Here is a 16,566-nt window from a genome sequence, read left to right as displayed (position 1 = left end):
AGGTTGGAAAAACAGAGTAGAGGAAGCCCTACCCCAAGACATCAGAGGGGACAGCGATTGCCCCAAGGATCCCTACAAAGTGCCAGGCAATGGGCTAAGGAACAAGAATCAAATCATTAATTCACACAGCACAGGGGATGATCTGGTGGTTCAATTTTAGACCCCAATGGTATAAAATCTATTTCTATTGAGCTTAATTTATTTCACTCACCTTATAAAGAAGATAAGCTGATTTGTGGTTATTGAAAAGAACTGTAAATATTTTAACACTTTAAAAATAATATAAAAACATAAGAGATGGAATGTGGACAGGCAGGCAGGAGGTGATGTGATTATAATAAATGGCAAACTGGACACTGACCACGTCATATAAAGTTGACAAAAAAAGAAATCAACTATATGAAGTCAATATTTACTGTGGCAAGTCTAGAGAGTGAGATTCGAGTTGGGATTTTATTTATTCTGTATAAGTATTAAATTTTAAAAGAACAGTTAATGAAAATTTTGCAAAGAATCAAGATATTGATGGCTTTTGAAAAGAAGAGGGTGAGCAAGGGGAACAGGAAGGAGGGAGGGGAGGAAGGGAAAAGGAGGGAAAAGGAGCAGCAGCAGGATGCCGGGCCAAATGGAGGTCAACTGGCTAGACAACTCTGAAATTGGGGATCTGGGGCTGTGCTCAGCTAGAGGCACATGACACCAGCTGATGCTCTGTGCAGAGAGCCAACAGGACTCAAAAGGCTGCCCTCCCCCAAATCTGATCAAGTGGCGCTTTTTTGTGCAGGTACTGGGGATTAAACCCAGGGCCTTTGCACTGCACTATATCCTCAGTCTTTTTTATTTTTTAAGACAAGGTCTCACTAAGTTTCTAAATTGCTCAGGCTGGGCTTGAAATTGAAATTCTCCTGACTCAGCTTCCCAGTGTGCTGGGATTAAATGTAGTGGTTACCCATTGACAAAAAGGGATTAAGAGGCCAGAGAGTTAGCTCAGTGGTTCCACCACCTGCCCTGCAAGCGCAAAGACCCGAGTTGGATCCCCAGTACCAAAAAAAAGGGGGGGGGGCAGTGTTTAAAACCTTTAACAACAAACTCTCCCATGAAAGTGATCCTGACCAGCACATACTGAACAGTCATAAGACAGTACAGTAATGCTGACTAAAAACCACACAAGATAAAAACAAACTTTTGATGTAAGATCCATTCATTCCTCCCTATGAACTCAACCCATCTTCTCTAAAAGTTAATGTGCATAGATTTCCTTACCTAAAGATAACAGGCTTTCTGTGAGGCTGGAGGAAATGGTCTTGTCAGTTGTAATTTCCCCCACATCCTCAAATCCTTATGACAGTCCTGTGTCTCACCCTCATGGTGCGATTCCTATCTTGGAAACACGCCCACTCTCTCGTCTTACTTATTCTTGTCTTGGTAAATTGTTTTACTGCCCACGTCATCAGCCCTTCGTGGCATTTTTCAAGTAAGCGTCTTTTTGACTATGAAGTGTTCTGTCTGGCCTGGGAAGACGTTACTGTCAGTAGGGTGAACAACAGCTGACTCACTTCAGACTGCACATTTCAGAAGGGAATACCTGCTCTTTGAGAGAAGGAACCACTTGAGTATCACGTCCGAATCTTCTGCATACTTACACTGTTGATCAGGTAGACGCCCCGCCCCCTAGAAGAGGCCACTGGTTTTACTATCCAAGGTCCCCGGTCCTTAGAGTATGAATCTGCTCAAAATATTCACAAATAAAAAGAGGGAGAGAAAAACAAAGAAGGAATATGAGTTTATTATCTTAAATTTCAACAATTAATCAATTATCTATTCAGGTACCCCAAAATTCTTCCAAATTTCTAGTTGGAGGGCAGCAGCTGAAATTCATCTGTACTTTTGTACTAATCTTAAAAAGGAAAGGGGTGGGAAGGAGAAAAGGGGATAGCAAAATTACTCACATAATTATTTCTTCAACCATTTCCCCTCTTTCTTAAATGAGAAGATGAAAACAAAACAAGGCAAAATCTGGGTGTCAATTACTGTTGACAACCTTCAGGAATCTTTCAAATTCTCACCTCTGTTGATTAAGGGAGCTTTAGGCAACAGTGACAAGGTAACTCAAAAGTTCGATCTCCTAATACAGTTACGTTCCTTAAATTAGCAATCCCCAGCCTTGGGACCAGTTTTGTGGGAGACAATTTTTCCATGGGGAAAAGACAGACACAGTGTTGCTCACCTCCCACATGTGACCCCTGCTAAAGAATTCCTCGGAGCTTCTAAGGAAAAATGACCTTCTTTAAATCAAACAAAGTGCAAGAGGCAAGGAAGTGCAATAATTTACAAGTGAGAGTAAGAAGCATTTGCTTCAATTTCTTCTCCAGGTTCAGCTTATACTTTAAATAACTTTGTGTCCCAAGAAGAAAAAGCAGACAACCGATACTAAGATTCCCAAAGGCTTGCACATGATGGGAAAGAGGCAATGGCTCTCCCTTCCAGTTAGGGACTGTTGGAGGACAGCGGAGACAAGCAAGGCTGGAGGCTCCGGTGCTGCTGTGTTCTTAGCCCCTGCCTGGAGAGCGGAGTAACTAGTCCTAGCCTTGGACTCTTCCCTTTCCCATTCAGATCAAACACCTCAGATGGCTGATGGCTACAAAGCAGGTGGGAAAAGTGAAAGATGAGGCCAGGCGTGGTGGTGCACGCCTGTGATCCCAGCATGTGGGAGGCTGAGGCAGGAGGATCACCATGAGTTCGAGGCCAGCATGAACTACATAATGAGTTCAAGGCCAGCATGAACTACATACTGAGACCCTGTCTCTAAAAAAAAAAAAAAAATGATGAAAATTAAGATGCTTATTTTTTCTTTTTCTTTTTTTTTTGGTACTGGGGATCGAACTCAGGACCTTGTGCTTACAAGGCAGGCACGATGCCACTGAGCTACATCCCCAGCCCAAGATGCTTATTTTTTCTTGAGATTTTTCTTCTCTGAAAGAAGAGAGGGAAAGAAGATGTGTAGAGAAATCAAATAAACATAAGAGTTTCTCAACAGATCTCACACGGCTTTCTTTTTGCACAGTACCTAGTTCACTGTGCATCAGGATATTAGCACTGCTTTATCTAGAACACAGCACCATAAATCCACTCAAGTTCCTGAAGCTCTGTTTCTCCCTGCAAGGACTTCCACCTGGGTGCCACCTGGCTCCTCCCTTCCCGGAATGAGCTCACAAACTGCCCCTACCCTAAATCGGGCCCAGGCCGGGCAGCAGAACCAACCATCTTGGCTCAGCACCTCTCCCCAGGTCACACGCCAGCAACTACTGCCTCCTTTTCCTCCCTCTCCCTTGGACAGGAGCCAGTTTCTCAGAGGCCTCCCAAAATGAACCTGACTTTATCAGTGCCATGAACTATTTCACCAGGAGGAGGGGAAAAAAGGCTTTTGTCCACTCTCTCTCATCTTCCCTTGCCTTTTTCCTTGATACAATTTAACAGAATTAGAAAAAAATGTAACGTGCCTCACAGACTCTAAAGCTCTACAAGTAGTTCTACTTCGAGAATTGTTTCCTCTAGTTCTAGTCTCACGTGTGTGAAATGTGGTATGCACAAGATTATACAGTGCTGCATTAGGATAGCAAAACATTAATTAAATATACTATAGCACATCTACAGAGGAGTCAGCAAATTGCTTTTGTAAAAAGCCAGACCATAAATATTTTAGGATCTGAGGGGATGCAAGATGTGTTGCAAGTGCTCAGCCCTACCACTGCAGCTTGACAACAGACAATGGGTAAACAAAGGGTGTGCTGTGTTTCCATAAAATTTTACTTAAAGACACTGAAACTCATATCATTTCCACATACCACAAAATTTTATTCTTTTTTTTCAACCATTTAAAAATTAAAAATCGTTGGGTGTGGTAGCACATGCCTATAATCCCAGCACTTGGGAGGCTGAGGCAGGAGGATCACCATGAGTTCAAGGCCACCCTGAACCACATAGTGAGTCTCAAAAACACCTAAATAAATATGTAAAAAATCATTTTTAGTTCATGGGGTTTCCAAAAAGACACAGGACTGATCTGACTCAAAGGATGTTAGTCTGCAGACACTTGATCTTTACAATAGAATATTAATTAACTACTGTACAGAATGATCTCCTAGAGAGCCTGTTAAATAAACAAAAGGATAGCAGGAGGCAATGGTTATCAGGTAAATCCTGTTTACATTCATATATACGCTACTTGCTAGTAAATGCCAAGAACAGCTCTAGAAAGACAGGCATAAAACTAGGAAGACAACTGGCCCTAAAGAAGAGAAATGAGGGCTGGGGATTTAGCTCAGTGGTACCATGCCTGACCAGCAAGCGGAAGGTCCTGAGTTCGATCCCCAGTACTGCAAAAAAAAAAAAGAGGAGAAATGAGTGACTAAGAAACATGAAGAGAAAGGATGCGTTTCAACAATTAGTGCTTTCTATATTTTTGTGCCATGGAAAAAAACGTAATTTATTTAATTTTAAAGCGCTGCTACAGAAAAGTTTTTTATAGTTACAGGTGACAAAAAATTAAATCTCCATAATTAAGGCCACTGAATATATGTATTTTTTTATTTTTCCATTTTCCTCAATGGATTGAGCACAGAAGCTATTAAGATATACAAAAATTTTAAAGATTTCTAAACTTCCTTCATTAGCTCCATAGTTCTAAGTATCAAATCTGCATTAATTCGTTTGCTAGGTGGTGGGGTACATAGTAATGAAAAAGACAGGCTTTGCCCTCATGAAGATTAAACTAGCAGAAAAGACAGATATTAAACAAGTAATCACAAACACAGAATTATGAACTATCAGGTGCTATAAAAATGTTTTAAGAAAATGACCAAGCTTGTCTGGAGACGGTACCCTCCTCAGTGACAGCCATATGTACAATACTCTCGTTTTCAGCAAGGGTTAAAACCTAGCTGCATGCAATTTTTGCACTTGACATTATTGATTAATCAATCCCCTCTAATGAGAGGAACTTCTCATCAGAAGTTCAGTTCACGGTTCTTAGCGGACATGTTGGTATACACCTGTAAGGAGCTGAGGCAGAAGGATCACTGTGAGTTCCAGGTCAGCCTGGGATACATAGTGAGTTCAAGGCCAGCCTGTCTCAAAAAAAAAAGCAGCAGCTCATAATTCTTCTGCTGCTTTACTGTTACCATGTTCTTGAAATTCTAAATATCAAAGATTTGTCTTCTATACTGGGCTTGCACATTAATTTCCAATACTACAGAACAAAGATCAGTTTCTTTCACAGGTGCTAAAACAAAATGTGGTTGGGACACAAGAAAAACCAGAGGAGAAGACAGGGCAGAGGTCAAGACAGGGCAGAGGTCTAGGCAGTTTGCCTGGATGTAGATGTTCTAGGAAAGTTCTGGAACTCTTTCCACTGTCTTCTGGTCTGACACGTAATGTGTTTGGTCTAACAGAAAGAAAACTAAACCAGAAGTAGAAAGGTCTGCATTCTGATTCCTGCTTTTCAAGTATATGACACCACGGGCAATTTGCTTAACCTAGTCTAATCATTAAAATGAAGGGCTTCGTTGGATTTGCTAAGATCTCTTATAATTCTAAAATTATGATTGTAGGAATTTCCAGGCATCTGCAACCAACTTACATCAAAATTTCATTCATATCTTAGAATCATTTCTCAGCCTTTCTTGTAACTAGAGATGGCCATGGGACACAATTCTGGGGAAAGTTTACCTTCTATATAGGTGCCCCTCCCACCAGTATAGAGGATAGGGCATGAGGATTGCTCAGAGACACTAGGGACACCAGCCAAAGTGCTCTCATGAGCCGAAGCTTTTTGTCTTAAGAAAAAACCTTAAATCCACCTACATCAAGATCTAGCCCAGCAACAAACCACTGTCTCCAGACATACAAAGGCCTGGATGCTTCCCAAACCATTCCCAGTAACTAGAGTATGGGAGTTGGAACACACAGCACAGGACCTTCTAGGCTCCTGGAGCCATCACTGCCACTCACCTCTTCTTTGTTGCTTCCTTCTTTCTGCTTAGAAAGCTGCCCACTTAGGGGAAGTGACTAGAGTGGACAACAGATCCTTATTTGGGTTCACAGATCTTCAATTCCACTAAATATTGTCAGTGTTTATACTTACAGCTCATGAGAACACTTTGGCAGGTGTCCCTAGTGTCTTGAGACATCCTCATGCCTGATCCTCATCCATTCTCTTTCAAAGGCCCTTCAGGGGCTGTTCCAAGTCCAATCCCTTTCTGCCCCTTTCAGTCACTGAAATCCATACCTAGGCTTCTCACTCTCAGCACAGGTCCTCATTACCTTCCTCACCCAGAAGGCTGGGAACTCAAAACATAAACCTAACCTGTGTTCCTCTCCATCTAAAATTCTATCTGGGTCAGCACTTAGCATTCTTCCTTCCTTCCTTTTGGGAAGACATGTCCACCTCTCATTCTCAAGCTCCTGCCTCCCGAGACCTCTTCCATTGTTCCTCATCTCTCTCCCACCCGTTTTCTGTGGGGCTTCTGCTCTTTCTTTTCACTCCCTTAGCAAGCACTTCCATCAGCAACCTCCAGAATACATATCTCTGGCCAAACTCAAAGCTGCTTTACAACTACCTGCAATAATATCATTACGTGCTTGCCCTGGAGGCACCTCTGTACCGTGTCCAAATTTAACACTCCTCTCACCCCATAAAGGCTTCTACTCCTTTTGTTCCTTGTTATGTTCATAATTAAAGGCTTCATGATGCTGGCAGAGTGTGGTGGCATGTGCCTGTAGTCTCAGCTACTTGAGAGGCTGAGGTATTTGAGTTTAGAAATTTGAGGTCAGCCTGGGCAACATAATGAGAACCTGTCTCAAAACAAAAAACAAAAACAAACAAAATATTTACTGATCCCCCTAGCTTTTCAGACTCAAATGTCTGGAGGCCTCTTTTACCCTTGCCCTAGTCCTCCCATCTAGCTAAGAAGTCCTGTTTATCCTCATGCCTGACGAATCCCACAGCACTGCTCCATCCATTCACATTTCTAATCCATATCACTGCAGCAGCTTTCAAAGCAATGACCATTTTTCTTTACTCTACTTCTTTCAATTCATTTCAGTTCTTTTTCTAAAGCCAATTTGATAAGATTTCTTTCTCCTTAAAATAGCCACTACATATAATGGCCACCTTCTCCTTCCCATAATGTCCCACTTCCTGCCACAAGCTCCCCTTCTTCCCACAATCTACTGCGTTCCTGCCTAAAACCCAATCCCAAGATGGCTTTCTTCCTGCCCAAACTAGTTTTCTTCTTCCCATGATGCAGTGCTTCCCGCTGAAACCTAGCCCTCAAAATGGTTTCTCCCGCCAAGACAACCTTCTTCTTCCCAACATGCCCCACTTCCCACCAAAAGAGTAATGTGATACTCACTCCCTTCCTGGCAACTAGTGATGTCACAAATTCCTCTAATCCCTTAGTGACATGCCTTGTAGATCCTGAAATCCCTCACTGTCATACCTCCCAATCCCCATCCAACCTCTATAGTTGCTCCAGCCGCTGGCACGTTGATGCACTCTTTGTTCCGAGGCAGCCTGGCAGATTGTTCCTTCTCCTTAAAGAAGGCTTGTTGTGGTACTGGTCTGGTCTTGGTTTTTGGCTCTTTTAAATGACATATCTCATGCTGAAACCCGAGAGGTAGGTGGTCGATCAAGTGACAATCCCCTGTGGGTCGGGGTTGATTTGTCTTCCAGCCATCTCCTCTGGACCACATCTGCCAAGCCAGGACCTTCTTGGGGCTCTCTGCCTTTGCCATTGCCAATGTCATACATTTACATGGGTCACCAATCTCTTGGTGAGTAGGCAGCTCAGCCTCCCTCTCTCAGGTCCTCTGTCTGTGTCTGTCTGTCTGTCTCTCTCTCTCTCTCTCTCTCTCTCTCTCTCTGAAATCCTAGCACTAGGTCAGAGAGACCCCTTGACCACTGGCCCAGGACTGCATCCCAGGGGGATGCCCCATCGGCCCAGCTCCTCTTGCTCTCTCCCTCCGGAGACTTCAGAGATTGTCAAAAGGGACGAGGACACTCCTCCCTTTTGCCCTTCTCCTCGGAGAGCTACCTCCTTCTCACCAGCCCTAATACGGGAGCCCAACAATCCAACCCCCACCCCCGACTCAATGCCTCTTGGCTGCCTTCTGTCACAACTCCAGCCCCTCGGATTGTTGGGACTGAACTTCAAACCAGAAGATTCATTTTCTATTGTAATCAGGTCTGGCCACAATACAAATTGAACAATGGGTCACAATGGCCCAAAAATGGTACTTTTGATTTTAATATGCTGCATGACTTACACAATTTTTGTCAATGCAATGGCAAATGGTCAAAAATCCCCTACATACAAGCCTTCTTCTACCTACACACTCGGCCCTCTCTGTGTCAAACCTGTTCACCCTCTCAGATATTTCTAGCCCAAACCCCGCCATCTACCCCTCCCGACTCTGACACGTTTGATCCCGCCAATCACTCTCCTTTAACCCTTCCTCCTCCCTACAATCTGGCATCATCATCCTCAGCCCCTTCTAGTACCTCATCACGCTCTGCCTCCCCTTCATGTCCACCACAACCCCCTCCTCGGCACTCACCTTCACCCCCACACTCCCCACCCCACACCCATTCTCGCTACCCTACCCTTCCAACATCAACTCCAGCTACACAGATGCTTCTCTGAGAGGTCGCCAGGACTGAAGGCATTGTTAGAGTACATGTGCCCTTCTCTTTCTCTAATCTTTCTCAGATTGAAAAACGCTTAGGCTCTTTCTTCTCTGATCCCGATGTCTATATTAAAGAATTCAACTACCTTACTCAGTCCTATGATATGACCTGGGGAGATATCTACACGAATCTCTCCACCACTCTCTCCCCAGAGGAGTGTCAGAGGGTCTGGAGGGCAGCCCAGGCAGCAGCAGATGATTTCCATGCCACAGACCCAACTAAGCTAGTAGGCACGCAGGCAGTACCAGACACCCAACCTAACTGGACTCACCAGGACAATGACCCAGGCAGGGAACTTCAAGATTATATGACTGTCTCATAGAAGACTTAAAGAGGATTTCCCAAAAGACAGTCAGTTTTGACAAGATTAGAGAGATAACTCAGGGATCCCAAGAAAACCCAGTGCAGTTTCTTTCCTGATTGGCTGATGCTCTTCAGAAGTATACCAAGATTGATTTTACATCTCAGGCGAGCATGATTGTTATTAACACTCATTTCATTTCACAGTCTGCCCCCGACATTAGAAAAAAACTTTAAAAGGTTGAGGAGGGCCCCCAGGCCACACAAACCAAACTCCTCAATGTCACCTTAAGGTGTTCAATAACCATGAGGAACAGGCAAAACAACAGAAAATGGGCAATTACAGATGCTGGCAGCAGCCCTACAGGGCAAACCTCTATCCTACAAGAGGATGTTCACCCATGAAGGGCCCCCTGGGGCTTGCTTTAAGTGTGATCAAACTGGGCACTGGGCCAAAGACTGCCCCAATCCCAAACCACCGCCTGGCCCCTGTCCTGACTGCAAACAGATGGGCCACTGGAGGGTTGACTGTCCCCTTCGCCGAAAAGGTAAGAGGCCATCCCCTCCTCAAACCCAGGCAGCAGGTACAGAGACATCCCTGTCAGAGCTCATCAGCCTGGTGATGGAGGATTGACGGTGCCCAGGGTTGCCCGCAGCCCCCACAGCCATCACTTCCAGCAAGCCCAGGGTAACTGTCAGCATCTCAGGTAAGCCTATTTTGTTTTGTTTTCGCTTGACACAGGGGCTACATACTTGGCCTTACCACAATACTCAGGCCCTACTCCTCCCTCCACAGTAACTATCATGGGGGTTCAAGGGATGCCTTCAAATCCCACTAATTACCCCACCTCTAGCCTGTTCCCTGTTAGCCAGCAGATTCTCACAGTTTTTTAGTTATCCCTAGCTGCCCCACCCCCATCCTGGGCAGGGATATCCTTTCCAAATTTAGATCCTCCCTCATTCTCCATCCCACAAATTTAAACCCCACAACATTCTGCTGCTCCAGGCTGCCCCCTTGACAGATCTATCCTCCGGCTCCTCTGATATATCGTCTTCTACTTATGTCAATCCCTCGGTATGGGATACCTCTACCCCCTACATTGCCAGTCACCACTCTCCTAATCTCCTGCAAAGATGCCACTCACTTCCCCAACGTCTCACAATATCCCATAGTGCTAAAACATCTATAAGGGTTCAAACCCCTTGTCACAGACCTCCTAAGCAAAGGACTCCTATGGCCCACCCATACAGTACTCCCATTTTGCCCGTCTTAAAGCCCAATGGCTCCTACCAATTGGTCCAAGACCTGAGGGCCATCAATGCTCCTGTTCTCCCCATACACCCTGTAGTTCCTAACCCCTACACTCTCTTGTCCCACATTCCATCTTCCTCTCATTACTTCACTGTCCTGGACCTTAAGGATGCCTTCTTTACAATTCCCTTACACCCAACATCCCAAGACCTTTTCACCTTTACCTGGACAGACCCTGATTCTGGTCATTCTCGACAACTCACCTGGACAGTCCTCCTACAGGGGTTTTGGGAGAGCCCACACCTTTTCAGACAGGCCTTAGCTGCTGACCTTTTGACATTAGATTTATCACCCTCTAAACTGCTCCACTATGTGGATGACTTACTCTGATGCAGTCCCTCCCTTGAGCTCTCCCAACAACACAGAGCTTCACTCTTCAACTTCTTGTGCCAACAAAGGTACTGAGTCTCAAAAAACAAGGCCCAAGTCTCTCAATCCATAGTCCAATACCTTGGGGTGAAGATCTCATACCAGCAGTGAGAGGTCACATTAGACCGCAAACAGCTTATTTGAGACCTCCCGGTTCCTTCCTCCAAAGTTGAGATTCTGTCTTTTCAGGGACTCATGGGCTTTCTTTGCCTATGGATAGGCAATTTCAGTCTGCTTGCCAAACCCCTTTATGATGCTTCCAAGGGAGACCCATTTGAACCTGTAGACAGCATTTCCATCAGAGGACCATTTCATAAACTTCAGACTGCTATCCTCTCTGACCCAGCATTAGCTCTTCCAGACCTTCAAAAACCATTCACCCTCTATGTCACTGAGTGAGCAGGCCGGCACTGGGGGTCTTGGGACAAAACACTGAGTCACATTTTGGCCCTGTCGCCTACTTATCCAAACAACTTGACCACACCATCAGAGGCTGGCCCACATGCTTACGTGCCTTGGCAGCTGCTTCTCTCCTAGCCCAAGAAAGCTCTAAATTAAGTTCTGGCCAACCAACAATAGTGAAGTCACCTTATCGCTTACTAGACTTACTCACCGTTGCCTCCTGCATCTGTCACCCTCCCGGCTACAACTTTTCCATGCTACTTTTATAGAAAACCCAACCTTTTCCCTTCAATCCTGTCCCCTTCTTCTTCTTTTTTTTTTTTTGGTACCTGGGATTGAACTCGGGTCTTTGCACTTTGGCAGCAGGTGGTGAAACCACTGAGCTAAATCCCCAGCCTTATTCTGCCCCCTCTTAATCCAGCATCACTTCTCCCCGAGGGTGCTCAGGTGTTCTCCCACTCTTGCACAGAAGCAATTGAAAATCAACTTCCTTCCCTTCCCAATGTCTCCTCAGAGGTCATCCCCAATCCAGAGTTCACATGATATATTGATGGCAGCTCAATCCCCACTCAAGAACCAAGCCAAAAGGGGGCAGGATATGCCATAGTCTCTCTCACATAGATCACTGAGGCTAATGCACTCCCACTAAACACCGCCTCCCAACAGGCTGAACTGATTGCTCTCACCTGAGCTCTCACTCTGGCTCAGAACAGACAAGGCAACATCTACACTGACTCCAAATATACCTACCATATCCTACAATCTCACAACTCTTCCTGGAAGGAGAGAGGCTTTATGACCACAAAGGGAACCCCCATTGTCAAAGGGCGCTTGATTCATGCTCTCCTCCAAGCAGCAACTCTTCCAACACAAATAGGTGTCATTCATTGCAAAGGACATCAATCCTCATCTTCTCCCATAGCCCAGGGGAATAACAAGGCTGATCAGACTGCCTAAGAGATGGTATGGTCCTCCATTCCTCAAAACCAAACGTTAATTATTCCACCTCTGGAGCCCAGGAAAAGGCCCCTTACATAGAAAAGGGTGCTATACTAAGAGATAACTGGCTCCTCTATAGAGGATGCCATATCATACCAGATGACCAGGTAATACCTCTTCTCACCAATCTCCACACCTCACTTTACATAGGAACCCAAGCCCTCCTTCACCTTCTTAAGCCTTTTCTATATCATTCATCTCTGACAATGTGCGCACGCACACACACACAAACACACACACACACACACACACACACACACACACACTATAACTCAGGCCTATTCCATCTGCTCCACCACCAGCTCCCAAGGAAGTCTCCAGACACGTACGGGAACTCATCAGTCCTGGGGACAGCTACCAGGGGAAGATTGGGAGGTTGATTTTACCCATATGCCCCCCATCAAAAGGGTCAAATATCCTCTGACCCTAGTAGACACCTTCACGGGGTGGATAGAGGCATTTCCACATACATCAGAGGGAGCAGCCACTGTAGTCCATGTACTCCTAACAGAGATCATTTCTCGATTTGGACTCCCCATGCTCCATCCAATCTGATAATGGACCTGCCTTTGTCTCCCAGATCACCCAACAGGTAACAGAGGTACTCAACATACAATGCAAACTCCACATCCCCTATTGGGCCCAGTCATCAGGCAAGGCCAATGGGCTTATTAAGACTCAGTTAACCAAACTTTCCATTGAATTAAAACAAAGCTGGGACTCCCTCCTCCCTTTGGCTCTCATGTGGCTTTGCTCAACTCCTCGAAAACCATTAAATTTAACCCCCTTTGAGTTAATGTATGGGCAACCCCTCCTATTCTTCAACTTATCTGATCCTTCACCACCTCTTGTTAATTACATTCCAATGGTCAACTATGCTTATCATCTTCTTCAGACTCTAGTGGATCAAACTTCTTTCTCCAGACTCATCAGGCAATCTACATCCTCCTCTTTCCCTAGGCAACCGGGTATATCTCAGGACTCTTTCCCCCAAACCCCTCCAGCTATGCTGGGAAGGACCTTTCACTGTCTCCTTAACCACTCCCACAGTGGTAAAACTTCAAGAAAAGGTTCCCTGGTTTTATCCCTCCAGAATAAAAAGAGCCCATCCGGCTCTCCAGGTAGACCAGTCTGAACAGCAACCCAAAACTCCCAGATACTTCTCTCTTTTGACAGGCTCTCTTAGACTCAAACTGTCCCAGATTCCCGAAGAGTCACCTCCTGAATGATGCCCCTAAATGGTCTCACCTCACACTTCAACGGCTTCATACAAACCCTTCAAGCTGACCACATCTGGCTCGTCACACAGGAGGACGCTGAGGCTTGAGAGGTGGTGGGCGAAACCATTTGTGAGTAACTGACAGCTATTACCAAGGCTCCTTGACTGAATTCAATCCAGAGGAGATCTCTCTCTACATTTTCCTCCTAGTGTGCTGGTGGGCAGCCCTTACCCCTCACTTTCGAGATATTTCCTTGGACTAGTTTTCCTCATCTCACACCCCTGCTCATGAGATACTGCAATGCTCTGCATACAGGCACTCTCACAGATCTCTTGTGCCTGGCTCTTTTGGTCCTTCTTGGTTCTCTCCTAGGGATAGGACTTGCTGCTGTGGCTCCTTCAGGTTGGGCTTCCCACCATAAGGGGACTCTGATGTTAGGCTATTGTAGCATCATCACACTCCTATCTGTGCTTATCTGTCTTTAACTAAGGTTCACTCCAACATGCCACATCGGATCGGTCCCCAAATCTACACAAAACCATTGTGTTTTGTCTTGCTGCTTGGCCTAATACAACCTCTTCTGGGGAACACCCGTTCAGGACACCTTGAATTCCAGTCTCAGCTCTTTGGGACTGAGCCACCTGTGATTCTTAATATCACCACATGGGATGGCATCATTAAGCCTGTTCAGATACAGGTTGATGGTTGCCCCACCCAAACAGTCCCCACTTTGACTCCTATTACATGGGGTGCAGAGGCCTGGGCTGGGAATGGGAATCCCGCACCAATAACAAATATGTTTGCCTTGAGTGGTGTCAACCACCAGGAGGTCAGGAGCAAATGAGCCACTGCAGAGACATCCTTGACTGATGTTGTCACTATTGGGATTGTCCGATGGACTATGGGGGCCACCCTAATACAACCATAACCCAGCTCCTATCAAAACCAGATCATGAGAACGGAACCTGCAACCCAATACGATATTCCATCTCAGACCCACAAAATGTGGAATGGGCAAGGGGTCGCAGAATGAGCCTAACAGTCGATGGCAGGAAAAAAGACTCCAGAATGATCATTAAGATCTTAAAGGTATGGGCCCCTCCCCGATCATCAAGGTCCCACGACCAAAATCCCAACCCTCAGGGCTCCTACCTGTTCCACCACAGCCACAAATTCAGACAACCTGCCACACACCCGTCAACCATTCTACTCCTTTTTCACACACAACACCTAGCCCACAAAAGGCCACCATACCCCTGATAGACCTAGTTAATGCCACCTACAAAGTCCTCAGGGCAGTAAATTATACAGTGGTTAACGATTGCTGGTTGTGTGTGCCCCTAACCAGACTTTCCTTTCGGGCGCTGGGCTTAACCCTTAATCAAACAGTGTTTTCAACTGCCTCTCACAGCACCCCTGCTCTACTTCACTATAAAACAGAGGTTGCTGGAACTGAGATCTGTCTCAAAGGTAACGGAACTAAACCCAACACCTCAGCCAACTGCTCTAACACCCAACAGGCTGAAAGGCTCTTGCAGGCACCAAATGGAGCATTCTTCATCTGTTTTGACGGAGTCTACCCTGTGTTAGATGGAGTCTACTCTGTGGCCTGATATATCTGATCCCTGACATTAAGAAACTACTCCAGACCTGATGGTCCAACAACATACCTGTCCTCCCATCAAAAATGGGACCCCATCATCTTGTCCATCATGCCAACCATTGCTATAGCTGGCAGCATTGCACTGGGTGCAACAGCCCTTGGTCCCAGTCAAACACAAATCTCAGACCTAGGGAGCCAGATACACACAGAGCTTGACGCAACTCAGCAGGCTCTTGATGCCCTCCAAAGCCAGATAGATTCTCTGGTGGAAGTCGCCCTACAAAACAGAAGGGCCCTAGACCTCCTCACTGCCCATGAAGGAGGGACCTGTATGTTCCTAAAGGAAGAATGTTGCTTCTATGCCAACAAGTCAGGAGTGATCAGACAGATCACCCAACAAATGAAAACTAGACTAAGGGAATGCTGGGACCACTATTCTGGAAGTGACAACTGGTGGAGCTTCCTGAGTAATTGGAAAACATGGTTAAGCACCCTCTTAACTCCCCTCATGGTTTTGCTCACCCTATTGGCCTTAGGTCCCTGTCTGTTTCACTGTTTTCAAACTTTCTTACAGGAAGGCACGAGGGCATTTACCAACCAGATGGTCATGGAGCTCATTATGGCAGGATACCAACCACTGCAACAATGAGACAACACTTCCACTTGCCATCAGATCCAGGTCTAGCCCCAACCTTCACCCCACTGTCAGCTTGAAGCAGCTCCAGAAGAAGAGACCTTTACTCAGCAACCATAAAACAAAAGCCTGGAATGACAGATTTCTTTCACCTTAAAATAGCCATTACATATAATGGCCACCTTCTCCTTCCCATAATGTTCCACTTCCCGGCACAAGCTCCCCTTCTTCTTTCCACAATCCACTGCGTTCCTGCCTAAAACCCAATCCCAAGATGGTTTTCTTTCCACCCAAACTGGTTTTCTTCTTCCTACGATGTAGTGTTTCCCGCCTAAACCTAGCCCTCAAAATGGCTTCTCCTGCCAAAAGACAACCTTCTTCTTCCCAACATGCCCCTCTTCCCACCAAAAGAGTAACTTGATACTCACTCCCTTCCTGGCAACTAGTGATGTCACAAGTTCCTCCAATCCCTTGGTGACATACCTTGTAGACCCTCAAATCCCTCACTGTCATACCTCCCAATCCCCACCGAACCTCTATAAAGGTGCTCCAGTTCCTGCCACATTGCTGCACTCTTTGTTCAGAGGCAGCCCGGCAGATTGTCCCTTCTCCTTAATAAAAGCTTGTTGTGGTACTGGTCGGGTCTTAGTTTTTGGCTCTTTTACCTGACACAATCTATATTCCTTTCCTTCTCAAATATCTATTTCCCACACTCACTTAAGTGCTGCAGGCTCCAGAGCTAAAGAGTCTTTCAAGCCTAGATGGACACCAAAGAAAAAGAGGGGAGTTTTTCAGATTTTAAAAGGAAAAGGAATGTCCCCTTGAAAGAGAAGGTGGCTTTCTGCTCTAATATGTAAACTTATCAACACAACCAATGATGTTGGATTTCTCCTAGACCCTGGACGAGTGGCCCAGAATGAATGTAACCTGGCAAGACTGAATCCAAGAGGATTCCCCTTGACCACATCTTCCCTGTCCACCCTT

At 45.6% G+C, this 16,566-nt stretch overlaps 1 protein-coding gene across 24 annotated transcripts in view; it reads right to left on the bottom strand.

Annotated features, from left to right (window-relative positions):
• The window catches only part of Ttll5 (tubulin tyrosine ligase like 5), a 300,152-nt gene that overhangs the window by 244,323 nt on the left and 39,263 nt on the right, over positions 1-16,566 (bottom strand). For 23 of the 24 annotated variants that reach the window (XR_015444939.1, XR_015444938.1, XR_015444940.1 and 20 more), the window contains one exon: positions 1,641-1,723. Coding sequence is in view for 17 of the 24 variants with exons in the window: in XM_087195100.1 (XP_087051226.1) it covers positions 1,641-1,723 (83 nt within the window). In the remaining 7 variants the exon portion in view is untranslated. The other variant, XM_087195113.1, reaches the window with a different exon arrangement.

Source organism: Heterocephalus glaber, unplaced genomic scaffold (assembly GCF_053883595.1).
Source record: "Heterocephalus glaber isolate CG9 unplaced genomic scaffold, H.glaber_assembly_v1.0 deba00001608, whole genome shotgun sequence".
NCBI classification, from domain to species: Eukaryota; Metazoa; Chordata; class Mammalia; order Rodentia; family Bathyergidae; genus Heterocephalus; species Heterocephalus glaber.
This window is presented reverse-complemented; position numbering and strand designations above follow the sequence as displayed.